Raw genomic sequence first — 27,049 nt, forward strand, 5'->3', positions numbered from 1 at the left:
CGGATCATGAGGTAAGGAGATCGAGATCATCTGGCTAACAAGGTGAAACCTGGTCTCTACTAAAAACACAAAAATTAGCCAGGTGTAGTGGCGGGCGCCTGTAGTCCCAGCTACTCCGTGAACCTGGGAGGCAAAGCTTGCAGTAAGCCAAGATCCAGCCACTGCACTCCAGCCTGGGAAACAGAGCAAGACTCCGTCTCAAAAAAAAAAAAAAAAAAAAAAAGAACACAGAAGGATTAATATCTCAGGGAACTTTCTGCATGGGGTGATAAAATAAATGAGGCAAAAGAATTGAAGATATTATCAAAACAGCAATCAGAGTGAAAAAACACAGAATCTAAATTGGAAGAAAGTGAAAACAGGGGAGTAGATCTACCAGAAAAAAGTCAAGGGACCAAAGGATCAGAGACACTAAGGTGGCCAAATAAATGATATATTGACTGTGAGTGAGAGAACTGGAAGATAAAGCTCACTAAATGGTCTGGATTTATGTCAGACTTGGTATAGTTCTGAATGCTGACAAAGTCCAGAATGTGAAACGGGAATGAGTGGCTGAAGTAGAATGAAGAGCAAGAATTGATAAGTCATGGTATTGGTAGAGTAAACTCTACAGCATTGGTCCAATTTGTAAATATAAAGGTGTATGAAATGAGGACTTTTCAAGTTTCAATGTGCATATGAATCCCCTGGGTATTTATTAAAATGTAGATTGCCATTCAGTAGCTTTGGGGTGAGGCTTGAAATTCTGCATTCCTAACAAGGTGATGACCCCATTGCTGGTCTGGAGATCCACACTTTGAGCACAAGGCACTGGAGAATCTTACCATTGACTTCCACATATACTGTCTTCTTTTAAATAATCTTCTATCCCACTTGGCTATAGGAGGCAGACCTTAGAAGCTAGGTGTCACTTGGTCCTTCCTGTTGGCTGAGGGTGAAGAGCTTGATGCAACTACAAATCCATTCATAACCCAGGCTGAGCCAATCAAAAATCCTTGTGAGAACCTGAACTGAGAAATAGAGACTGGGCCTGCCAAGCAGTGGTGGACACTGGAGCTGTAAGGTCCATTTTCCTTGAGTTTAGCACCAAAACAAACTAAAGCCATATGCAAGTTGAAGTTTTGGAAAAGTAGTGATCATGAAGAAGCAGAGGAAGCTGGTTTTTAGGAAAACAAATGGAACAGAGGCATAGAAAATTGATGAGATGGGAATAAGCAGCTCTCAAGTGCTAAGGTCACCATACCTTACTCAACCATCCACCTCCAACATAGCCTCCACGATATCTGGCCTCTCTGGACTGGCTTTTTGCTTCTCCTCCTCATCTTGGCTAACTCATACTCTCCTTTTGGGTCCTGATTTAGGCTTCCTCAAGAAAACTTTCCCTGCCACCTGAAGCTATTGGGTTTCCTCCCATGTATCCCCAGAGCATTCCATCGTGTCCAGTTCACAGCACTTGTCACCATTTATGAAAGCCACCATTTGAATATTTATTATTTGTGGGTGTCTTATATATTCTTTATTACTTTTTTTAAAAAATGTTGAACATAGATACTATAGTTCCACTTCTTATTATGATCTTCACTTTTTGCATATGAAGGGGCTCAAGAGAGGTTAGATAACTTGTCTAAGGTCACATATGAAGGGGCTCAAGAGAGGTTAGATAACTTGTCTAAGGTCACATAGCTTGTTGATCAGGATTTGAAGGCAGAAACGATCAACCTCAAAGCTTGTGCCTTTGGCCACCGTATCTCTTTTCTCTAGATTCTAATTATGCATCTCTGTTTTCCACTCTAGCTTCAAGACTATGACTATGCCTGTGTCTTCATCACTATATTACCACGTCTGGTAGTTGTCTGGTACATAGCAGATTCTCAAAAGTATTTTGTTGAACGTGGCTAAATGTGAGTGAATAAAGTTATTTGTACCGCCATTCAATCTTCTAAGATAACTGGGTGCAGGATCGTGTAGCATTGCTGTTTTATCAGGAAGTCTTGAGCAAACAAACACGATTTGTAAAATACATAACTTGTAGGTCAGATATGCACCGTACTAATTCTACTCAGTGTTGCAAATTCCAGATCTATGTATCTACATCGTTTGTAGTCCATCCCGTGTCCTAAACTGTTGAGTGGACGCCTGGAATCATGACTTGGATTCTAAATGTTGTGTGGGTGCAACGTTCCAACCCAGACCCTCCCTGCACACAAACGTTTTCAGAGCTCTCTTCAATCTAGGCGCTATGTAGTGCCCTGAGAATCCAGCGTGGTTGTATGTGTTTCCAAATATTTATACATGATTCAAAATGTAGAGTGACATTGTTACTTTTAATGACCTGTCCACCTCCAGTTGTCTATACCCTAAAACCTGGAAGACGAGATTGGTACGCGAAGCGCTGGCTCCACAGCTGCAAACGTGCTTAGTCAGCACCATCACCGGCGGCATGACTGGACAAGTCAAAGAAGTATCTAGCACTACTGCCTCCTGACTTTCTGTAAACACGTAAGATCTCTGTCACAGAACAAATCAAGGCAAACATGCAAACAACCCTAAACCAAAATTACCAGTGACTGCCATTCTGTCCTTGTTAAGCGAAGACTGAGGTGGTTAAAGCAGGTTGATTGTTTTTAAGGTGCTTTCAGCCAGGTGCAAGACTATCTGCAGAAATGTGCTTTGCCCACGTGGATCGCATGGACAGTAATTACTAAGGGCTAAGGAGCTGAGAAACGTCCAGCCGCGGAGATTGGCCGCCCTAAGGGGACTAAGCTGGCAACTCTAGAAATAAAGCTCCGCAGCCAATGCGGCGCCTCAGCCCGCGGGATTGGCTGCCTCGGTTGTGACGCGACCTGGGCGGGCCGACTTGCGACGGAGGCCGCGGGTCCCGGTCGGGGGACCTGAGAAGGAGGCAAGAGGTGATCCGCATCGCTACCCTGGCATCGCGCGCCCGCCCCCCGCCAGCGCGGAAGGTCTATTCCTCCCCCACGTATCTGGCCTGCGTCCCCGGGCCGCGGCACCGGATCCCGGCGGGGGTGTGGACCCAGGGCCCGCTCTCCCCGGCGCAGCCAGGGCCCCCCAGTGTGCGAGCGCCTAGGGGATGCCGAGGTTTGGCGGGCGCGGGGCCAATCTGGGCAGGGCCGAGGCGAGATTCTCCCTGTCTCTGTGCCCTGACCGTACTCCTGCTGCGGTTCCGGCAGAGAGCGCGGGGAGAGCAGCGGCGGGAGGTGCGGGGAGCACGCCGGCCGTGGGGTAGAAGCAACACCTGAGAGGGGATCCAAGTTACTTGGTTCGGCCCCAGCATCTACCTGAACCCGCTGCCCTGCGGGAGCGTTGTGCGGAGCGCTGGGCTGTGCTCCTACAACTTCACTCCTCCCGCCGCTGGGGAACGTAGCGGGGGAGGCGCAGAGGGCTAGAAAAGGGGTTCTCAATGCGTTTTTCCAAGAAAACTTTTTCTCCCTCGAACATGAAGGAATACGTGTTCACTTTAGAAAATTGGGAAAACATGGGAAATTATTGTGAAAAAATTGGGGGCGAGGCGTGGGAGTCACTCCCGGGGCGAGGGGACTGCGATTTGCTTTGCTAACCGCAGCAGGGGGCGAGCGACGGGCGGCGCTGCCTTGGGGGCGCGGGGGTGCGGAGAGCCAAGCGGCGCCGAAGGCTGAGATTTGAGGAAGTGGGAGCTGCCCGGGCGGGGGCGTCCCGCCGAGAGTCCGCCACGCAGTGTTTGTTTCCTTTCACTTCCTGCGGCAGCTGCTCAAGATGAGGAGGTGCGTGGGGCCGGGGCGGAGAGGCCGCGTTCCCCGCGTGTGAGCCCCCACCCATCGCCGGCGCCAGCACTTCCCCGACCACTCGGGTTCGGCTATGCGGGAGCCGTGAGGAGGAGGCTTGCTGTCGTGGACTTGAGATCTCGGCAAGTCATGCTGGCTTGCTTTTAAGTGGCTTGGGGAAAGTGAAGAAACCCCAAAATGGAGGACTTTGCTACTAGGACCTATGGCACCAGTGGCCTGGACAACAGACCTCTGTTTGGGGAGACATCCGCCAAGGTGAGTGCGGATTGTGGCTCCAAACTGGGATGGGGGGTGTGTCTGCCGCCTGCCCTCCCGCCGAGTCCTGGCTGGGTCCTTCTGCGGCTCCTAAAAGCACTTTTAGGGAGGAAGCTGGTTCTGCAATACCGCTTCCCTCTCAAGATGTTTGCCCGGCCAATCGTTGCCTGCTTTGGGACACATGGTTGGCCAAGAGCGTTGAAGGCTGGAGTGGAGAAAAGTTCAGAAAGTTCGGGGTGGTTGGAAGCCCTTCTGGGGAGTGCGGAAGCCCCTCCAGAGGGAGGAAGTTGATTTAGTGGTTGTATGGCTGCACCTGCAGCAGGAGGACTGACCCTCCAGAGGCTTCAGGTGTGCACCCAGAGCTTCCTAAGAGAGCCAAGAAGGGGTGCTTCATGATTCCTGTTTACATAGAACTCTTAAGGGTTCATTGCTGAGCAGTGAGGCAGCCAAGCAAGGAAAGGGGAGAGGCTTGAGATGAGGGGTTCTTGAATGATGGCCTGCATTCCAGGAAGTGATCAAAGGGTCCCTGAACCCAAACAGGCTATCGTACATTATTCTAGGCTTTAAAATGTATAACACCTTTTGAAAAGGGTTAATTATGTGATGTCCTGGGCCAACAATTGAGGAGAGATCTTTTTCTATCGTCAGCATTAACTTTCTGAGTAGTTTGGGCAAGATCTGCCTGGTTTATTTTTTCACCTAAAAGTGGCATTGGTTGGCTGGTCGTAGTGCACTGGTGTTGACAACTAATTGATCATAGCCAGTTACAGATTTCTTTGTTCCTTCTGCAATCCCCTGCTTCACTTGACTGGCCTAAAAGAAGGAAAAAAAAACCAGTGGCATTGGTGATCTTTGACCTCTGGTAAAGTGCTTTCAGCTCTCAAAAGGTAATGCACATGTAGAGTCCAGAGCTTCCGGGATTTCTTAGTTTTGGCAGGAGCCCTCCAGCAGACAGGATAGGGAACTGGTACACCTGGCAGTCTGGGGAATAGCCCTGTATTTGGAAGCTATGAGGCTGCCACAGGACTACTTTATTTTTTAAACTCCACGTGGATTTTACGTTCTCCTCTCAAAATGTTGTAATATGAAAGCGTTTTAAACTCGATCTCCAGGAAGATGCACCTTGTTCATCTTGTGGCTTTGTGTAATCCCAGCCCACAGTGCTCCTGGTTTGAGACACATACCTCCTCCAGTAGATGTTCCATCTTAGTCAAACGTTATTGAGCATTATGTACTTGGCCCTGGGGAGCCAAGGAACCCTGTCAGGTGGGGAAAGAAATGTAGGCAAATGAGATGTGGTTGGATCTGTGCTATGACAGGGACATGTTGGGGGTACAGACGAGAACTGGTTGTTTTTGTATGGGAAATTTTTCCCCCTCTCCCAAGAGGTAAGAGACTGCCTCCCCAACATGCTTCAGCACATAGATTGTGGTTCTGGGTGATCCAGACCGTCTCTGACCTCTTTTAACCCTCTTTTAGCCCTCTTGTAATTATAAAGGTAGATGACTTGGTAGTGGACTTGGCCATTTACGCAGACACTTAGAAATGTTGATGTTTTCTGAACAGCTTGGGTGAAAACACCCAGTGATTTAAATTTCCTGTTGCCCATGATCCATTTGAAACCCATTCAAGAACTTTACTTTTCCAAATGTATCTTTTATTGCATACTTACTTACTACAAGAATATATCGCACTGGGATTATTTAGGAAACTTTAGGGCATTGTAATAATAGCTGCAGCTATTCAGAGAAAAAAGTTAATATATATTAATTCTTGATCTCTCAAAATTTCTCCCTTTAGCTCCCTCTGTGAAGTTGACAGGGTGATTGGACATAGAGAAATTCTACAGAATGGAGAAGGGAGAGAGAACCCCGATCTGAGGGTGGAAGAAAACATGTATCTTATAAATGGAGATGCCACATCTGAGAGAGGAGAGGCCTCCATATGTGTTCACAGCAAATGAAGATTTGAGGGCCTGAGGAGGGTAAGGCCCAGGAATGGAGCCTCAATAGTGAAAGGATAGGACACATTACAGTGGAGCCATTTCCACAGAGGACAGCAACTGCTAGAGCAGGGTCCTGGGGACACTGAGAAACCCATCACTTGCTCTTTTGTGTGGGTGTCTCCAGCTTGCTGTTTTACATGCCAGGAAACTACAAAATAGCCACTACACAGTGGAAACTTGCTGTTAGTGAACTACCATTTCTGAGAACATCGAGAAAGAATAAAAGCCCGGTTCCTGTCCTACTCTGACAGGTGGTTTCCTGTGCATTTTGTAATCTTACTTGCCTTATGAGGACTGACCCAGACATATAGCCTCTCAACTTTAGGTGCAAACTCGAAGGCAAAGAGAACTGAAGCTCAAAGAGCAGAGAAAAGTCTGGAGTATGTTTTTGTTTCCTCAGTGCCAGGCAACATAGTGGGCATTCAGCTTTCCCTTGTTTAATCATCAGATTGCTTTGTGAGATGGGTGTTCTTTTTTCTGTTATACAACTAAGGAAGTGGAACCCTCAGAGAGGGTTGTGTTCAGTCATACAAGTAGTTTCCTCTGGTAATGCTTCACCAACTCCCTTTCATGAGTTGAATGGTGAGGTCAGTAGTAACTTAATTAGGCAGTGTTTGCTTCTCAAAGCACTCCAGACATCTGCATACCTGTTGCCCTTTCACAGAAAATAGGGGTTGAAGTGGTTTGCCCCAAGTCCTGAGGTGAGTGAGAGATAATGAGATCTATTACAGAACAATGACTATTAATATATAACTAATTTGGCCTTGAGCAGCACCCTCTTGGGGAATCTCTGAAGGAACTTTTGCCTTTATGTATGTCAGGTGCACATAGTGATTTCAGTTACTGAAATCCCAGATTTATTCAATCTTTAGCATGAAAATTGTTCATTCTAAGTTATTCCTATTTAGGAATAGCTTTACAGGTGTAATCATGGAGAGAAGGGCAAAGTGAAACAGTTCTCTATTGTTCCATAAATATCTGAGGGATTTTTTTTGTCTTTGAGGCAAGGTCTCACTTTGTCACTCAGATTGGAGTGCAGTGGCATGACCACGGCTCACTGCAGTCTTGACCTCCTGGGCTCAAGCGATTTTCCCACTTGAGCTTCCTGAGTAGCTGGGACTATAGGCGCCTTCTACCAAGGCTGGCTAATATTTTTTTTTGTTTTTGAGACGGAGTGTTTCTCTGTCACCCAGGCTGGAGTGCAGTGGTGTAATCTCGGCTCACTGCAAGCTTCGCCTCCCGGGTTCACACCATTCTCCTGCCTCAGCCTCCCAAGTAGCTGGGACTACAGGTGCCCGCCACCATGCCCAGCTAATTTTTTTGTATTTTTAGTAGAGATAGGGTTTCATTATGTTAGCCAGGATGATCTCCATCTCCTGACCTTGTGATCCGCCCGCCTCGGCCTCCCAAAGTGCTAGGATTACAGGCGTGAGCCACTGTGCCCGGCCGTAACTTCAATTTGTTGTAGAGATGGGGCTTCCTGTATTGCTCAGGCTGGTCTCAAACTCGTGGCCTCAGGCGATCCTCCCAACTTGGCCTCTCAAAGTGCTGGGATTATAGGCAGGAGCCATCGTGCCCGTCCTAGGGATTATTGACAAAAAAGGAAAGGTGTTCATCTTTTGTAAGAAACATAGACCTCATTCCTTGATACCTATGGAATTTTCATGTTAGGTTGGCTATCTTACGAATCCTAGTTTGAATGCCCAGATGCTTTTTACATCTTTTTTAAACCATTCCCAAGTTTTGTGCCATAGTACTTCTCTTTCAGGTGAAAAATATGGCACAGATACCAACATAATAAGAAATATCTGAAGTTTCCAAGCCTGTGTTATGGCTTAGCATTTTCTAAAAGAGTGCTATCCAGTAGAAATATGTGAGCAGCCATATATGTAATTTACATTTCTTAGTAGCCATATGAAAAAGTATAAAGAAACAAGTGAAATATTAATAATTTTATGTAACCCCTTATTTCAAAAATATTAATACTATCATTTCAACATATAATCAATATTAAAAAACATTTAACTAGACACGGTGGCTCAGGCCTGTATATCCCATCACTTTGGGAGGCTGAGGTGGGAGAATCACTTGAGCCTAGGCTTTTGAAACCAGCCTGGGCAACAAAATGAGATCCTGTCACACACACACAACAAATTAGCTGGGCGTGGTGGCACCCACCTGTGGTCCCAGCTGCAGGCTCGCACCACTGAACTCCAGCCTGGGTGACAGAACGAGACTCTATCTCAAACAAAAAACAAACTGAGATACTTTTACACTTTTTTTGTATGAAGTCTTTGAAATCCAGTGTGTATTTTAGATTAACAGCCCATCTGAATTCACACTAGCCATGTTTCAGATGCTCAGTAACCACGTATGGCTAGTACAGACTGATGTCCCAAATCCAAAATCCGAAATGCTCCAAAATCCAAAACTTTTTGAGCACTGACTTGATGCTACAAGTGGGAATTTCCACACAAAAGTACTTAACACAAACTTTATTTCATGCACAAATTTTTTGTTGTTGTTGTTGAGATGGGGTCTCGCTCTGTTGCCCAGGCTGGAGTGCAGTGGCCGGATCTCAGCTCACTGCAAGCTCCGCCTCCCGAGTTCATGCGAATCATTCTCCTGCCTCAGCCTCCCAAGTAGCTGGGACTACAGGCTCCCGCCACCTCGCCCGGCTAGTTTTTTGTATTTTTTTTAGTAGAGACGGGGTTTCACCGTGTTAACCAGGATGGTCTCGATCTCCTGACCTCGTGATCCGCCCGTCTCAGCCTCCCAAAGTGCTGGGATTACAGGCTTGAGCCACCGCGCCTGGCCCTCATGCGCAAAATTTTTAAAGATATTGTATAAAACTTGTCTTCCAGGCTATATGTATAAGATGTATATGAAACAAATTTTGTGCTTAGACTTGTGTCCTACCCCAAGATCTCATTATGTATATGTAAATATTACAAAGCCCCCCAAAAAATTCTGAAATCAGAGACGCTCCTGGTCCCAAACATTTTGGATAAGGGATACCCAACCATTTCAGACAACTTAGTTTTAAAGCAGCTGAAGTGTTAGTTATGGTGGTTCCATAGCCAAGTTTGTGAAACATTTTTCTTTACTGTGGGACTTTGGAAGCTTTAATATGCCAGTTTTCACTGTGACTCTAGTTGGTGAGGGTGCCTGAGTAGTACCTCCTAAACAGTTTAGGTGGCGTGGCCTCTTTAACCCTAGTACAATGCCTTACCCAGTTCTTGCCTCCGGCTCCCTAGGAGCAATCACTAGATGAGTTTCTACAGAATAGAAGAAACTCTAACATGGTTAGAGTTATGTTAGAACATAAAACATGGTTCAGTGAATCACCTTCCTCTGCTTTTCCCTCCCATCCTGTCCCCTAGGGTAAACTGAAACCTGGAGATTTTCTCCCCTCTTCTGCCCACAACTGCCTTTAAAAGTTTGCTTTAGTACAACACACAGTTTGGACAGTCTTTCCCACTGTCTTGTGTTAGAAGGGCACTAAATTATTCTGAGGGCCTGTGAGTCTTGATCTCGACTTGTTAGCTGGCTGTGGCATCATCTGAAATCAGTTTCAGTCAGTCTAGACTGGTGAACCTAGGAGGAGAGGGAGAGAATGGTTTTCTCTGGAGAAAGCAAAGCAGCATCCTATAGCTAGGGCAAATGGGAAAAGGATGAACACTGTCCACTTGGTGCCATGTAGTGCAAACCAGTTTCTAGATCAGCCCACTCTATGGGTGGTCACTGATTACAAAATAAGTGACTCATCCTCTAAGAAGGGTGGTGACAGTTCTTGCTCCTTTATTCCTTCTTGGATGTGATATATAAAATCAATGATTTGGGGAGAAGGTACATACACTGAATTCCTCAGCAGATACCATAGTGAGAGGGAGGCCCTCTGTGGAGGGGGCAAGTTAGTGGGCTCTGAGGCTCAGATCTTTGGTTCTGGAAGACAAAAGTATCTTCCTTTATCCCCTTCCCCCCAATAAAAAAAAAAGCAAGCAAAGATGGTGAAAAGCAAGGGCTTTTTATGATTAGTGTTAGTCAAGCAACTCAAACTTGGAGCATTTGGCCTCTGCAAATAATCATGTGAGATTAGAGTTGCCACTTCATGCCATTTTTGTTGTTGCTTATTTAAGAACAAGGCTCAGTAGGGATGGTAATAGAATAATTTTTAAAAATGCAAAGAAGAGAAAAATAATAAAGCTATGATTAAGATAGCTGGGTCTGTGCCAGCAGCCCCTTCCTCTGTCTTAGAGCTACCAATGCTGTTCTCTGAGGAGTGCAGGCTTTAGTGTATTTCCTCTAGACAGAGCTTCTAGTTGATCATCCAAGCACAGCTGTTTCTCTCAAAGGAGGGTTAGTCACCCAAAAGTGAAACAGTTATCTCCTCTCTTCTCATTCAGCCTGTCAAAACAACTTTGCCTTTTTTGTGTGTGTGCTAGAAAAGTAATTAGGAAAAATAAATGCCATCACTTTTTCTTTAGTACTCTATGTAAGTTTTCTCTCTTCCACCCCTAGACCAGTGGACTGGAATCTCTGGGTGTGGGGCACAGGCACTGGTGTTTCTGGAAGGTCCTCGGGATGCTGGTGCCTAGGAAGGGTTGAGATGCACTGGCCTTACCCTTGCTCTGTGTAAGCCCAGTCCAGGCTAATGCCTCTCCATGGATCCCTTTCTTTTAGCTGCCTCCTTGCTCTTCACAAATGCCGTTCTCCTTTCTGCTGTGTCCTCTCTTCTCTAAATATCTGAATTCTGCTCAGCCTGATTCCCCACTTTAGAACCTTCCCTGTAATCCAGTCTCTTCTCACTTTCCTTCTGTGAGCCTGGCTGTCAAAGATGCCCCCTGGCACTTACTCCTCGTGCTGTGAGGGACTCATGTAGGTCTTGCCTCCTAACTAGAGAATAAGCTCTTCTTAAATGGTAGGTGCCAGTTTCCTCATTTTTGTAGCCTTTTTAGCCCTAGGGACAATGGCTTACCAAGTTCTTGATTTCATGTATATTAAGTTTTAAGCAAAGTGAGAATTTAGCATTATCAAAAAGTAACCTACATTCTTGGGACATTCTGAGCTCACAGTAGAAGGCAGGGACTGTTTAGAAACCTGGATATGCTAGATATCAAAACAGGAAGTGGTGCTTCAAGCTCTCATACAATTAAAGTCATTTTTCTCTTTCTTTTTCTTTCTGCTAAGCTGTATATAGCAGAGGCCAGTAGTAAATACAATATTGTATTAAAAAAACTTAAACTGAGGTGTGGCCTCTCGGAAGCTGATGGTCTACTGAGTTTTCTCTGGATATGATTTTTGCTGGTCTTTGGTAATTCCTGTGCTTACTGAATTGAGTCACTTTTTTCTTATGGTTGGCTCACAGGCTGTGTATGGGCATAGTGACCATATTTTCTGAGTTGCTGAAGAGACATGTGGGTGGATAAATCTCAGTGTCCCTGTGAGAATGGTGGAATGCATTTGAAACTCGGGCTGCCATAGAAATTGGGGCCAGGGTGTTAGGCCAGCTCAGCTGTCTCTCAGCTCTGAGGAATCTGATCTCTTATTGGTAAGATTCCCCCTTAGACATGATATAAATAGTGCAAATACCGTATTAGCTGCCATTTACTGACCCACTACTGAATGCCAGATACTGTCTTGTAGGAGCTATGTATTCTCCTCCAATCCTCATTACAACCCCACGTGGTAGACGTACAAATATGAAAACTAAGGCTTAACAGTTGTAACTTAAATACAGGTCCACATGTAGCAGTGGAAGTCATGCGTTTGGGAGAGAATCGAGTGTAAAAGTTGTAAAGGGTGGGTGTGCCTGAATTCTCATAAATGCTTTCTCTTGCACCTCCTGAGTGGTTGGCACTGTTCAAAGTCTGGTGTTGCTTTGGGAAGTCTCAGAACATACGGGTCGTAATTCATTGCATCCTAGGGTTAGCCAGTGAGACAAAAGGTCTCCTTGCTTTCCGCCTGTGTGGCTGCTATACCTCTGGTTGTCTCCAGTGACAGTACGAGAGGAAGCTCCTGTACAGGCAGAGCCATGCTGCTCTGAGGGACCCAAATTAAATCCCTGGACACAGGGCCTTAGGTTTCTTTATTCAGCTGGGCTCAAAATAAACCTTCTCCCACATTTTGCATCCTCTCAGTATGTTTTTTCCTGGCCCCTAAGGCTTCTGACTAGGCCACTTCCACAGCTTTCATGGCGAGTAGTTGTCTGCTATGATTTGGAAGAAGAGAAGCAAAGTCATTTCTGAGAATCAAACTTTTATATATGGTGTTTGGGACCCTTAAGTTTGCTTGAGAAATGCAGAACTTTGGAGGCAAAATTGTAGGATGTGGCTCAAGGGTCTGAATCACTCAGTCCAGGTAAACAATGGTACGAAGTAGCACCCTTTGGGCATTTAATACATGCTGAATGTGTTGCCTTGCTCTTTCCTATCCCAGGAGAAGATAATCACTGTCTTCAATGACCTGAGGAAAGCATGGGTAGGGGAGGGTAAGTAATGAGTATAAAATGGGATTGAGCCTTTTATAAACGGAAGAACAAAGTGCCAGGAGGTATTGTTCCTAGACCAAACTGAGGGTCAGGCTGCTGTTTCTCTGGCCCTCTAAGGAGATGTAGTTGAGGAGCTGAATGTTAATAGCTAAGACAATGGGGAAAAGTCTCCAGGGAATTTCAGAGACCTTCACAGCAGCCCCCACACTACAGGCCCAGAGGCCTGTGAGGGAAAAATGGTTTTGTGGGTCAGGTCCTGGGTCCCAGTGCCCTGAGTCACAGTTGTTCCAGCTCCAGCTGTGGCTAAAAGGGGCCAAGATATAGCCTGAGCTGTTGTTTAAGAGGGTCCAAGCCCCAAACCTTGGTGGCTTCCATGTGGTGTTGGGTCTGTGGGTGCATAGAAGGCAAGAGTCTGGGAGTCTCTGCCTGGATTTCAGAGGATGTATGGAAATGCTTGGATGTCCAGAAGTCTGCTGCAAGGGGGAGCCCTCATGGATTGCACTGTAAGCCTGGAAAAGCCACAGTCAACTCCAGCCTGTGAAAGCAGCTTTGGGGGCTGTACCCTGCAGAACCATAGGGGTGGAGCTGCTCCAGGCCTTAGGAGCCCATTCCTTGATTAGTGCGGCCTAGATGTGAGACACAGAGCCAAAGGAGGTTATTTTGGAGCTTTAAGATTTAATGACTGCCCTATTGGGTTTTAGACTTGCGTGGGACCAGTAGCCCCTTCGTTTGGGCTGATTCTCGCTTTCCGAATGGGTCTGTTTACCCAATGCCTGTACCCCCATTGTATCTTGGAAGTAACTAACTTGTTTTTGATTTTACAGGCTCATAGGTGGAAGGGACTTGCCTTATCTCAGATGAGACTTCGGACTTGGACTTTTAAGTTAATGCCGGAATAAGTTAAGACTCTGGGGGGACTGTTGGGAAGGCATGATTGGTTTTGAAATGTGAGAAGGACATGAGGTTTCAGAGGGCCCACGGGCTGAATGATACGGTTTGGCTGTGTCCTCACCCAAATCTCGTGTCAAATTGTAATCTCCACATGTTGAGGGGCTGGGAGGGAGGTGATCCGGTCATGGGGGCAATTTCTAATGGTTTAGCACCATCCCGCAGTGCTGTCTCATGAGCGAGTTCTCCTGAGATCAAATGGTTTAAACGTGTGTGGCAGTTCCCTGCTCATGCGCGCTGGCTTTTGGGGGCTCCCGCACTTGCTCTCCCATGCGCCCGCGGGTGCCTGTGCCCGCACTCCCCCTCTTGCGCTCCCCCCTAGCGCTCCCCCTCTTCTCCCCAGGCGCTCCCCCTCCCCACGCGCTCTCCCTCTTCTCCCCACTCGCTCCCTGTCTTCTCCCCACTCACTCCCCCTCTCCCTCTTCTCCCCACTCCCTCCCTCTCCCTCTTCTCCCCACTCGCTCCCCCTCTCCCTCTTCTCCCCACTCGCTCCCTGTCTTCTCCCCACTCACTCCCCCTCTCCCTCTTCTCCCCACTCGCTCCCCCTCTCCCTCTTCTCCCCACTCCCTCCCTCTCCCTCTTCTCCCCACTCGCTCCCCCTCTCCCTCTTCCCCCACTCTCTCCCTCCTCCCCCCACTCTCTCCCTCTTCCCCCTACACTCTCTCCCTCTTTCCCCCACTCTCTCTTTCTCCCCACTCTCTCTCCCTCTTCTCCCCAGTCTCTCTCCCTCCTCTCCCCACTACCTCCTCTCCCCACTCTCTCCCTCCTCCCCCACTCTCTGCCTCTTCTCCCGCTCCTTCCGCCCTCACTCTCTCTCTCATTCTCACTCTCTCATTCTCTCTCACTCACTCTGTCTCTTTCACTGTCTCTCACTCTGTCTCTCTCTCACTCTGTCTGTCACTCTTTGTCTCACTGTCACTCTTTCACTCTCCGCCTCTACATGCTCCTTCCCCTTCTGTGCGCTCCCTCCCCCTCCTCCGCGTGCTCCCTGCCCCTCTGTGCGAGCTTCCAGGGGTGGGATGTCTGACAGAGGAAGACACTTGGAGGTGTGAGGTCTAACCTGGAAATAGGATTGAGCACCTGGTAAGGGATGTGGGTCTATAGGACTCCCTGCGATGCTGTCTGAGGAGAAAGACTTTTGTGGAATCACATAGAAAGTTTGGAAGTAACACCGAAAATGGAGTTCTGAGTCTTCTTCCACCCTCTACCCTGCCTTCTCCCTCAAGAATGTAGAGGGGAATGTCTTCATGGCATTGTCCATCCAGGCTTTTGCTTTTCTGCAAGGACTTTTCTCTGTTTTGCCTTGTGCGTCTCTGGGAGTGTTGGGTAGCATTGTCAAAGGATTAATTTGTCAACTGGAGTTCAGAGCTGTGATGCCTTATAAATCAGTCCTTGGTCCTGCCCTAGCAGAAAGTAACTGGGCTTGTACTCAGGAAAACCTGGACCTCAGAGATCCCCATAGTTTATCATTGATATTTATTTGGGAACAACAGAACCTATCCTGGGAGGTATCTGTTAGGGTGTTGCACCTTTGTGGCTGGCAAACCGTGACCTCTTGGTCTGCAGTACCAGGCCACAGCTTCTGCGGTGCTGTTGCATGCCTGCCCTGCAGCAGTGAGGCACATTATGTTCCTATCGATAGCCCAGGCCCCAGATAAGTGGTAAGATTAGATAAATAGTCTCTACTGGTGAGAGGCACTCTAAAGAAAATACTGTTGGCCACTTCTGCTTTGAGTCCTTTCATTTAACGAACATTCATTGAGTGCCTACAGTGTGCCACACTATCAAGAAGGAAAACAAGTGTAGTTCCTACTAATCCACAGCTTCACTTTTCTAGGCTTCAGTTACCTGTGGTCAGCCGTGGTCCAAAAATATTAAACGGAAAACTTTAGAAATAATTTGTAAGTTTTAAATTGTACACTGTTTTATATAATGTGATTAACTCTCTCTGTCCTGCTCTTGCGGGGGGCATGAATCATCCCTTTGTCCAGTGTATCCACACAGTAGATGCTACCTGCCCGTTAGTCACTTAGTAATCATCTCTGTTATCTGATTGAAAAAACAGTATGTATAGGGTTTGGTACTATTTGCAGTTTCAGGCATCCACTGGTGGTCTTGGAGTGTATCCCCCGCAGGTAAGGGGAGACTATTTGTAGACTGTCTTTCCCACTGTTAACTGCCAGTCTTAGTGTGGGACACAAGTAATACATTTTATTTTGATGCAGTTAAGTGTGAAGACTGAGCAAAGTGATGTGGGTGTTCTGAGGGGAGGTGCCCAGGGTGGTGTCCGGAAAGGATTTACAGTGAAGTTGATAGTGTTGAGTTCTGAAGGATGATGATATGGTTTGGCTGTGTCCTCACCCAAATCTCATCTTGAAGTAGCTCCCGTAATTCCCACGTGCTGTGGGAGGGACCCGGTGGGAGATAATTTAATCATGGCAGCCATTTCCCCCATACTGTTCTCATGGTAGTGAGTAAGTCTCATGAGATCTGATGATTTTATAAGGGGAAACCCCTTTCGCTTGGCTCTAATTTTCTCTCTTGCCTGCCACCATGTAAGATGTACTTTTTGCCTTCTGCCACTTGAAAAACTGTGAGTCCATTAAACCTCTTTTTCTTTATAAATTACCCAGTCTCAGGTATGTCTTTATCAGCAGTGTGAAAACGGATTAATATATAAATTGGTACCAGGAGTGGGGTGCTGCTGTAAAGATACCCGAAAATGTGGAAGCGACTTTGGAACTGGGTAACAGGTTGGAACAGTTTGGAGGGCTTAGAAGAAGATAGGAAAAGTTTGGAACTTCCTAGAGACTTGGAAGGCTCACAAGACAGGATGATTTGGGAAAGTTTCCTTCCTAGAGACTTGTTGAATGGTTTTGACCAAAATGCTGATAGTGATATGGACAATAAAGTTCACATTGAGGTGGTCTCAGATGGAGATGAAGAACTTGTTGGAAACTGGAGTAAAGGTGACTCTTGTTATGTTTTAGCAAAGAGACTGGTGGTACTTTGCCCCAACCCTAGAGATTTATGGAACTTTGAACTTGAAGGAGATGAGTTTAGGGTATCTGGCAGAAGAAATTTCTAAGCAGCAAAGCATTCAAGAGGTAACTTGGGTGCTGTTAAAAGCATTCAGTTTTAAAAGGGAAATAGAGCATAAAAGTTTGGAAAATTTGCAGCCTGACAATGCAATAGAAAAAAAAAATTCTGAGAAAACTAAGTCAGCTGTGGAAATTTGCATAAGTAATGAGGAGCCAAATGTTAATCCCCAAGACAATGGGGAAAATGTCTTCAGGGCATGTCAGAGACCTTTGAGGCAGCCCCTCCTATCACAGGCCTAGAGGTTCTAGGAGGAAAAAATGGTTTTGTGGGTTGTGCCCAGGCCCCTCTGCTGTATGCAGCTTAGGGACTTGGTGCTCTGTGTCCCAGCAGCTCTAGCCATGGCTAAAAGGGGCCGAGGTACAGCTCAGGCCATGACATCAGAGCTACACGTGGCAACTTCCATGTGGGGTTGGGTCTGTGGGTGCGCAGAAGTCAAGAATTGAGGTCTGGGAACCTTTGCCTAGATTCCAGAGGACATATGGAAAACACCTGGATGTCCAGGCAGAGGTTGCTGAAGGGGCAGGGCCCTCATGGAGAACTTCTGCTAGGGCAGCACAGAAGGGAAATGTGGGGTTGAAACCCCTACAGAGTCCCCATGGGGCATTGCCTAGTGGAGCTGTGAGAAGGCCACCGTCCTCCAGACACCAGAATGGTAGATTCACTGAAACTTGCTCCATGTGCCTGGAAAAGCTGCAGACACTCAAGGCCAGCCTGTGAAAGCAGCTGGGAGGGAGGCTGTACCCTGCAAAACTGCCTCAAACCGTGGGAACCTACCTCTTGCATCAGCATGACCTGGATGTGAGACATTGGAGCTTTAAAAATTGACTACCCTGCTGGTTTTTGGATTTGCATGGGGCCTGTAGCCCCTTTGTTTTGGCCTGTTTTTCTGATTTGGAATGTGTGTGTTTACCCAATGCGCATATCCCCATTGTATCTAGGAAGTAACTAACTTGCTTTTGATGTTACAGGCTCATAGGTAGACTTGTCTCAGATGAGACTTTGGACTGTGAACTTTTGAGTTAATGCTGAAATGAGTTAAGACTTTGGGGGACTGTTGCAAAGGCATGATTGGTTTTGAAATGTGAGGACATGAGATTTGGGAGGGGCCAGGGATGAAATGATATGGTTTGGCTGTGTCTCCACCCAAATCTCATCCTGAATTGTAGCTCCCATAATTCCCATGTGTTGTGGGAGGGACCAGGTGGGAGATGATTGAATCATAGGGGCAGTTTCCCCCATACTGTTCTCGTGGTAGTGAATAAGTCTCACAAGATCTGATGATTTTATAAGGAGTTTCTCCTTTTGCTTGGCTCTCATTTTCTCTCTTGCCTGCCACCATGTAAGACGTGTTTATCACCATAAGCCATGATTGTGAGGCTACCTCAGCCATGTGGAACTGTGAGTCCATTAAACCTCTTTTTCTTAACAAACTACCCGGTTTGGGGTATGTCTTCATCAGCAGCATGGAAACTAATACAGATGAGTAGTCAAAATTGGGAGTAGCACTTTTTGGGGAACTGGGTTGACATTATGCCTCTGGGATATTTTTATGGACCAATATAAGAAATGATTGTGTATGAATTATCTGCATTTTCTGTGTCCCTAGATTTGTCCTGACTCATTGGACAAATTCTTTTTAAAGCCAGGAGAATTTTGACTCTTAATTATCCAGTATGCTTACTTTTATTAGTTAGAACTTAAAATTCTGTTGTACGTCCCACTTGGCTGTCAGGAATCTTCATACAAACATTTGAGTTTAAATGATAAATGTTTTTTAGACAATTTTTTTTTTTTTTAAAAAGAAGATTCTCATTCTATCCAGGCTGGAGTGCAGTGGCGTGATCCTTGCTCACTGCACCCTTGACCTCCTAGGCTCAAGTGATCTTCCCACCTCAGCCTCCCAAGTAGCTGGGACTACAGCCACGTGTCACCAAATCCAGATAATTTTTATATTTTTTGTAGATACAAGGTCTCAGTATTTTTCCCAGGTTGGTCTTGAATCTCTGAGCTCAAGTGATCCACCTTGGCCTCCCAAAGTGCTGGGATTACAAGTGTGAGCCACTATGCCTGGCCTTTGTAAGTTCTTTAGCCTTTTTTTCCTCCCATTCCCCAAAGCCTTTTAGAAATTTTGTCTTGGTCTTTTTATTGTCGGTTAGGTTAGGTTAGGGTTTTATTATAGTAGCACATGTCCTTGAAATTCATTTTGGAAGTAGGCAAAACATTGCCATGGAAATGGAAGGCTGAATACAATGTCGCTTGTAAGCATTCCAAACTGTTTAGAACCAGGATATTTCCAGGGAGCTGAAGAGCTGAAGGCAGGCAGAGCTAGCTTTTGGTTATTTGGGATATTATTGCCAGTTTCCTCCCAGGGCCATTGTTACCACCTGTTCATTTGAGTTTTAGTTTCTCTAGTATCAAGATACTGGCTAATGACTGACCAGGCAAGTATAGGGGTTCTCTGGCTTTTATTCACTAGGGCATTAGTCCTTCTTCTCTGGCCCAAGTGCAGTCTGGGGATTCAGAACCATAAAGTGTTAAGAACTGGAAGGGACCAGGTATCATTTAGCCCAGTCTTCTCATTTGATAAAGTCAAATGGGTTAAGGAATCCTTTTGAGGTTACGAAGCTAGCTAGTGGCAGAATGAGATGAGAACCTTGGTTTCTGGACTGTGTTAAGGTCCATATTTATTAGTTTAAGGACTGTTAGACCTTTTGAACCTCTCATTATGCTTGCATTTTGCAAACAGCATTGGATAGATTTTCTGCCATTACCTAGCTGTGTGACCTTTGGCAAGTCAGTCTTCTCGAACCTAGTTACCTGTTGGTAAATGGAGATAACATATTCCCTACTTGCTTTACAGAGTTTCTTTCCACCATTCCAGATACAAACCAGTTGCATATACCTCCATCTTTTTCTCATTCCTCATTTTAAAGGAAGACAAAGACATGAATCCGTCAGGCCCAGACTCTTCACTGTGCATTGCATTCCAGTTCCTTTCCTCTCAGCTCTCATGAAACTTGGGTCAACAATCTCCATTTGTCCCATTGCGTTTTTGTAACGGCAATGCTTTTGTTCTCCCATGGGTCTTTATGGGGTTCCTTTCATGAACCATCTTTCCTTTCCATCTGCTAGTCTTCCTTAGGGTTTTGACTTCTCTGTTAGTCTCTCCTTGACTGCCCAAGATAGCTCACTTTGTCTTCTTAGTGCCCTCCTGAACTCTGGATAGTGTAAACTTCTGGAAGGTAGAGATGTTTTTATTCACTTTCGTATTTGCATCTGAATTATATGAGGTGATATAGGTGAAATCTCAACTGTATATATACACATGTATGTGCACACACAATGTCTGTTTTTATGTTCATGTATATATGAATTCAGACTATCTCTAAACCTGTTGCAGAATATTTTGTCTCTGGGAAGGAAATTTTAAATCTGTATCCTGTCCTCTTAGCAGGCAAGGATCCAGGCTAATTGCCATCCTTTGTCCGGTCAGCTTCCTTGTGGAGTAAAAATAAGCCACAGTATAAGGTTTACATTTCTGGTGGCAGAGACAAGTTATGATAGGTAGAACTAGAGTGAAAATAAAACTGGGGAGGAGACAGAGCTAGGTTCTGTGATAAATAATTGAGTTAATAGAGACTAACTATAGAAGTAGAAATAATCTGAGTTTCCATTTATTCCATAAACAGTAAAGTTTAAATGTAATATTCACTTTTCTCCATGTACTATAGCTCCAATTTGGAGCATATTATTCCCCAAACTGTCCTTTGAAGTGTTAATTAACTAGCAATTTAATTATTCTCTATTATCCTCTTTGGAGATTGGAAGCTAGAAGAGCTGCTAAAACCCTGAAAAGTAATCTCTAGGCCCAGGGAAGGAGATCCACCCTGTGATTTGAAGTTAATATTTAAAAATGACTTTAGACTAAACTTTAGAGCATAGCCTCTCCATTTTAAATGTGCACACAAATTACCAGATCCTGTTAAAATGCAGATTCTGATTCAGTTGGTCTCAGTGAGGCCTAAGATTCTGCATTTCTTGCAGTTCCCTCAGGTGGGGCCATGTGCTGGTTCATAGACTGCACTTTGAGTAGCACGTTTAAAACAAGAGAGCATTAGAAGTAGGAGGGCTTCTGAAGTTAACTCTGCATACCTGAATTCATGATTATGTTGATAGCAGAAGGCCTTGGCTTGGAGAAAGAAAATATTCTAGAAACACTTCTGCCATGTCCTAAATAAATAGTTCATCCCATCTTGGGAATCCCAGAGGGGATCACTACATTATAACAATAACTGATACTCATGAAAATCAGTTGGAATTCTGTTCAGTGACTATCTAAAAGGCAGGCAGGAATGTATTCATTAAAGTTTAGATATAATTTCATCAGGATGATTAAAATCAGTTATATGGAGAAATTCAACAATGTGGAACAAAGTCACCTATGAGGAAATTTTCATTCTTGAAAGATAAGCACCTAGTTTAGTACTTTGCTAATAGGCTTTTTGAGGTGTTATCTGCCACTTGCCATCTTTGTCTAGACCAGCACTAGCATTCTAGGTGGTTCTTTGGGTGAGACGTATAAATGGAGAAAGGAGGTCTGGCATTGAATCTTGTCTTTATCACTTAATTGTATTGAGATCTTGGGAAAGTTCTCAGTTTCCCTGAGCCTGTTTTGCTGTGAAACAGTCATATTACCATTTCATCCCAGAATTTTTAAGGAGAGGATTGGTGAATGCTCTTGGCATAGTTAATATCCTTTTACCATTATTTTTCTCCTACTTTGATCCTGGTAGGCAACTTGCTGTGTGTCATTTGGCAATTAGTGATTTATTGGCTTGGCTTCTATTGGTGGGATAGCTGTTGTGAGGTATGCAGTCCTTCGTTTTGGAAATCCCGGGAGCTCAGAGAGCAGATATTTTTGCTTCTCAAAAACAGTGGGGCTCCCATGGATTTTGTCTTTCTACACATTTTATGTTAAACACACTTATTCATCCCATGTGGGAAAAAGTTACAGTGATCAGTGACTTGTCCCTGGGTCCCTTTCCTAACAGGTGGTCCTAACTTCAGGCTCCTGTGTGCTGTGTAGGCTTCTCTAGCTGAGGTCGTGATAAGATCTCTTCGGAGTCCTCTGGAGTTAGGATGTGGCTGGAGTCCAGTTTCTTTTGTTCTTTAACCTTTCAGTTGCAGTGGCCTTGTCTGGAGAGTTGTGATTTGTCCTTGGTTAGATTATGCACATCCAATACTTGGCTTTCTTACACTCTTTCCCTCCCAGTTTTGCCTGACTCTTAACTTCTGTGGGTTCTTACCTTTAAAAGCTGACTACTTGGAAATGAGGATTCGGTTGCTGCTCTGTGATTGTTCCTGTGTCCTTCCCATCTCTGAGGTTTTGTTTATTGGCAGCCTATGTTCCATATCCTGCTGTTCTCTGCTCAGACCTTATCAAAACAATATTTAAGATGACTGATTCGTTAAAGATTCAGCTTTGACTTCTCAGAAATAAGACTGCATGTCATTCTCATTGGCCTTAAAGTAGTGTTTCCTAATCAGGGCTTAAACCCTAACTTTAATCTGTAGTTCTGCAACCTATCTTACTTTACCTTTTTAGTAGTACCTGAAACTACTTCTAACCAGTGACCTGGATTCAGGAATCTCTGGTTTCAAAATTGCTTCTAACTTGCTATATGACTCTTAGCAAATAATTTAACCACACTGGGCCTAAATTTACTTTTAACCTGTAAAATTAGGATTGGATCAGTTTTTCAAATGTTCTTTGTTGTTGGTTGGGGTGGGATGGGAATGACAAGAAAGCTCAGTAGGTAGGCTCTTCATTCAGTGAAGATTTTGTTTATATACTGAAGGCTTTCACTATTAAATAACTTGGAAAAACTACTGGACTGGATGGTCTTTTAAGACTGCAAGTACCAAGTCTTTGGCACTCTAGGATCCATCCCTTTTAACAGTAGCATCTATTTTTAGATGAGACAAGGATACCTAAGCTGTATTACAAATGTAGTTCCAGACACATCATGGTACTCCACATCTAGTCTGGCTCCTGATACTTTTAACCAATGCTGTGGCTTGGCCATTCCCGTAGTGCCTGTCCTTTTCCTTTGTCTCATACTATCCTCCGCAGCACACGCATTATTTGTAAGCCTCCCTTCCCCATTTGATACTACCCAATCAAGACTCTAGTATAAATGTTCTGTCCCTTCAAGAAACCTTCCCCAGTTGGCCATTTTCCCAAAGTACATTTTCCATTCTCATGACTCAGTACACTTTGCTTTGTTTGGTAGTTTTATGTGTAAAGCTCAGAGAAGGACTGGATCTTGGGTTTCTTTGTTGTAAACCATCCCAACCCCTTGCATTGCACTATACTGAAGGTAACATGGATCCAAGTCATATGGCTTAAAAATTCTTTTCTCTTTCAGGATCGAATCATCAATTTAGTTGTTGGCAGTTTAACATCCTTATTGATTCTAGTAAGTATCCTCATTTTGTGCCTCACCCAGGCTCTTAGCCAAAGTTTTGAAAACTTTATCAATTATGATTAACTTTCCAAAAAGTTAAGTGCTTTTATTACCACAAAATTGCAATTGCTAATTGGAGTAGCTAATTTAATTCCGCCCCACCCCCAGGTTGAATATGTGAAATGGTACAAGTCAGACAACTTGGTTTTCAGGTAACTGAGTTTACCATGTTTTGCCTAGTAAATTTGTAAAAATGTCAGTGGCTAGTAGCCACTTCCTTCTGTCATCATCTACCATAATTCCCCATTTCTATTAATTTTGTTCCTAAAGAACATATCCATTACCCTTTGGTCAAGTTTTAAAAGATCTGGTCACAGTGTATAGCAGTTTTACCGTATACATACTGTAAAATACATGGAGCTATCACAATAAAATTTTTAAAAGCTGTATTTTCCATAGTTTGACATTTTTCTGGCACATTTTCATTAAATTTGATAACTGCTTTTTTCCATGGCTTCTTAATGAAAAGATTGCATAAAATGCTGCATCTGTTAGAAACAGAACTACACGATATTAGGTCTTTCAGTGTGTTTCATAATGTTATAGCAAAACCGGCTTTGATTATATTCATTTGGCTAGGAATGTTTAAAATAACAAAATGGCTAGAACTTTCTCCAGTAGAATCATTAATTCTGGGAGTGAGGTTTAGTTAAAGAAGTTATTTTGGGATCAGCTAGTTTTACTAATGTTTTCTCTCCTTTCATAAGGGAAAGGTTAGAAAAGGAGGAAGTACTACTAAAAACTCAAACATATTTATAATTACTGTATTAACATTCTAGAAAGCAAACTTGGTGGCAGATGTAATTGTGTTGCCTGGACTCCAGTTGGTAATTACCAAGTCTTGGAATTACTATTAAGGCCTTACATAATTTCTCTTCATACAGGTAACGCTGATCAGTGCTTTTGTTTTCCCTCAACTACCTCCAAAACCGTTGAATATATTCTTTGCTGTCTGCATCTCTTTGAGTAGTATTACTGCCTGCATACTTGTAAGTACTGTTGAGAATTTAAACAGTGTTCTTGAGGATTTAAGTTGCAATGCATAGGACAAAAATTTTCAGCCTTGGGTCTATACAAAAGGGTATCTCTTAATTATATCCTCATCCTCCCCCTAAAAGTATGTTAGAATTCTCAATAAAATCTGAGTTCTCCTAAATCCCAAAGTTGTAACCCCAAAGAGAAACTCTACTCCCTTGATAGCTTAAAAAAAAAAAAAAAGAAAGAAAAAAAAATTAGTGGGAAGACTTAGGTGGCCAGATATTTTAATTTACTTAATTCATCTTCACTCAAGGACTATATGAGGACCAGCAGTCTTTGGAAAATGCCAGTTACTGCTAAGGGAAGAGATAGCACACTCTGGATTGAATTCTAATGATTACAAAATTAGTCTATTTTAATCTACGTGTTTGTCTCCCACAGTGGAGGTATTAACACCAAAACCTCCTGGGAAATCTGAAGCTGCAGCTGTAAAAATGTTTGATTTACTGCAAATGTTTGTTTTATGGTAAAGAAACAAAGATGGTGGTGGCTCCTCAGTGTTCAATCATTCATTAGTTGGCTACATTGTTTCATGTTCCTTGAGAGGCAGAATCAAAAGAAAAAACAATTGTTTTGATCTCTGTAGGGCTTAAATCATAATAGTAATTTGTTTATCTGAGTTAAAATTAAACGAGGAGACATCTCCAAGTGTTCTAATTCACTGATCCTGCTATGTACTCCCATAACCCGAAAAAGGACTGGCCCATCGCACTTTGGGAGCTTTCCTGTTCCCCTAGCTTGAAGCCTAAAGTGACTAACAATGAACTAACTTAATCCAGGTATACTATGGAAGCCCTATTTTGCAGTCTGAACCAATTGTATGAATCATATGAGTCTAAATGTTGTCTTCCTTTCCTGTTAAGTAGTATGTCCAAGTATATGTTCTTGGATAGCTTGCCAGATGACTGGTGGAGTATACAGGTTTGAACATAAAGGAAAGTAAACTGAGAAAGTAGGAATAAGTATGATCTTGGATGTGGAAACTCAGAGTAAGAATTAAATTCTGGCTGCAGTGGTCTCAGGAATGTAGAGATGTCAGAATATGGAGAATGTTTGTCTCATTTAGGGGAATAAACAAATACTAATGAAATTTGAAATTGGTAGAAAAAATGTTATGTTTTAAATTTTAACTATTTATAAACTTTAATTCTTCTTCTTTTAGATCTACTGGTATCGACAAGGAGACTTAGAACCCAAATTTAGAAAGCTAATATACTATATCATATTTTCTATCATCATGTTGTGTATATGTGCAAACCTGTACTTCCATGATGTGGGAAGGTGAGGCTGCCAAGAAGAACTACTTACCACGACTCTTCAAAATGATACATTAGGACAGTGAGTAATTTTTGGATAAGGTATGCTGAAGAATCTCCTGCAGAAGTCTGATACATGATTTTCATGTTAATTGTAAATGTAATTCCCTCTTGCAAGGGAGACATAGCCTAGATCACTTTGCTTTTTCTTTAAGGAGCTTATGTTGTACCTAAACATTCCAACCCTTAAAGCTCAAACAGCACAACATTTCACTTTTGAAATGAACATTTTTATAATGTAATCGCACGGCAAAAGGCTATGTAACAAACAAATCTTGCATTTTAAGACAAATATTCTTTTATTTCTGTTAAACTGAATATACAGTTGTTCCCTAGGCAACCGACTTTTGCTTATAACTACAATTTAATTTCACGTTAACAAAACAGTGAAAAGACAACTTTGTGAAGATCTAATTACAATAATAAATAAAATAATTTATACAAGGTTTTTTTTTTTTTTCCCTTGACTTTTCTATAGGGGTCATATTCATTAAAAAGCCCAAAAGGCTACCTTTGCCTTAACCCTTCTGTAGTATAGGAATGACTCTTAGATTTGTTTCATTATAGAAGCAAATACTGTTTTTTTAAAAATTGCCTGAGATGAGAGGTTATATTGTACCCCACCACCTAACACACTAAGTGGATGACAAACGATTTTCTGGGTAATTTATGTTGCGAAACATGTAATAAATTGTCATGGTATCAAGGATAGGTAACATTACTTCCTTCCTCATGTAGTTTTACTTCAAAGTGCTAACTTTGTAAACTAATGACAGTGGTTTCTGAGGGGGTGAAAACTGCTTAGATTTTGGTGGGTTTTGTTACTATGCTTATCCATATTCCCTTTAAAAGTAACAAAAAACCTGTAGTGAATTTTAACTCTTTTAATGCTTTCCTGTTTACCCTGCCTAAATCAGCTCCCACTGCCAGCAATGGGTTAATCAAATGTAACCACCACAAGACCACCTCCTAGGTCTCTGTATTTGTATGCTGGTCAAGTCTCAAACTTAATCTTCTTGATGATCAGAAGATCACCGGTAAGCTCTAGACCATGTTGAAATGACTTATCTAAACTACAACCAGGCTTACTTGAAAGGAGACAGTGCCATGTCTGATCTTTCGAGAAACTGTATTTTAAACCACAGCAGTTAAGCTTTCGTGATTCTAAACTTTTCTTAGTGGCTGAAGTGAATGAAATTCCTTATTGCCATGTAACATTAAACACAGGGATTTATGCTTAAAACTCCCAGCCTCCACTCAACTACACAATGTCATAAAACTCAACCTCAGATGATGTATTTAAAGGAGGTAAGTCATAGCAGCAACAATGTGTGGCTTAAGCACTGTGGCTAAATTGGTAAATTAAGCCTCTTGGGGGTTGCTCCTATTTCTTTGAAGATGTTGCAATTAACAGTGTGGCTTCTTTGCTTGAACTGCCTATTTCTAAGAATTATCCTAATGACAGTTTACCAAATCTTCGACATCCTTTGAATCTTCTGAAACAGGACTGCCCAAGGATGATCCAATGATATTTGATTCTTCCTGATGATGTTGGAGTATGGGATCTGTAATAAGTATCCAGTTAG

The 27,049-nt window shown here is 43.7% G+C and overlaps 2 protein-coding genes across 5 annotated transcripts in view; one reads left to right on the forward strand and one right to left on the reverse strand.

The window, feature by feature from the left end:
* Positions 1 to 2,965: 2,965 nt before the first annotated feature.
* Positions 2,966 to 25,907, forward strand: TMEM243 (transmembrane protein 243, mitochondrial). Of its 2 annotated transcripts, none has more exons than XM_011961779.1 (5): positions 2,966 to 3,243; positions 3,745 to 4,037; positions 23,011 to 23,061; positions 23,994 to 24,098; positions 25,310 to 25,907. In XM_011961779.1, exons 2-5 carry the CDS (start codon positions 3,960 to 3,962, stop codon positions 25,430 to 25,432), a joined length of 357 nt encoding a protein of 118 aa, XP_011817169.1. In that variant the 5' UTR covers positions 2,966 to 3,243; positions 3,745 to 3,959; the 3' UTR covers positions 25,433 to 25,907. The 2 variants fall into 2 exon arrangements, with proteins under 2 accessions (XP_011817169.1, XP_011817168.1); XM_011961778.1 differs by having other exon boundaries at positions 2,966 to 3,099.
* Positions 25,744 to 27,049, reverse strand: part of DMTF1 (cyclin D binding myb-like transcription factor 1) — a 44,950-nt gene continuing 43,644 nt past the window's right edge. For all 3 annotated transcript variants that reach the window (XM_011961777.1, XM_011961775.1, XM_011961776.1), the window contains one exon: positions 25,744 to 27,028. In XM_011961777.1, coding sequence (XP_011817167.1) covers positions 26,919 to 27,028 — 110 coding nt within the window. In that variant the 3' untranslated portion in view covers positions 25,744 to 26,918. The remainder of the gene's footprint in view (positions 27,029 to 27,049) is intronic.

Source organism: Colobus angolensis, unplaced genomic scaffold (genome assembly GCF_000951035.1).
Source record: "Colobus angolensis palliatus isolate OR3802 unplaced genomic scaffold, Cang.pa_1.0 Scaffold569, whole genome shotgun sequence".
In the NCBI taxonomy this organism is placed as follows: Eukaryota; Metazoa; Chordata; class Mammalia; order Primates; family Cercopithecidae; genus Colobus; species Colobus angolensis.

Excerpts from the sequence above, each read along its gene's own strand:
- TMEM243 (XM_011961779.1), top strand. The coding sequence starts at position 3,960 with ATGGAGGACTTTGCTACTAGGACCTATGGCACCAGTGGCCTGGACAAC. Across the intron at positions 4,038-23,010 it reads TTGGGGAGACATCCGCCAAG|GATCGAATCATCAATTTAGT; the intron begins GTGAGTGCGGAT and ends TTTCTCTTTCAG. Across the intron at positions 23,062-23,993 it reads TAACATCCTTATTGATTCTA|GTAACGCTGATCAGTGCTTT; the intron begins GTAAGTATCCTC and ends CTCTTCATACAG.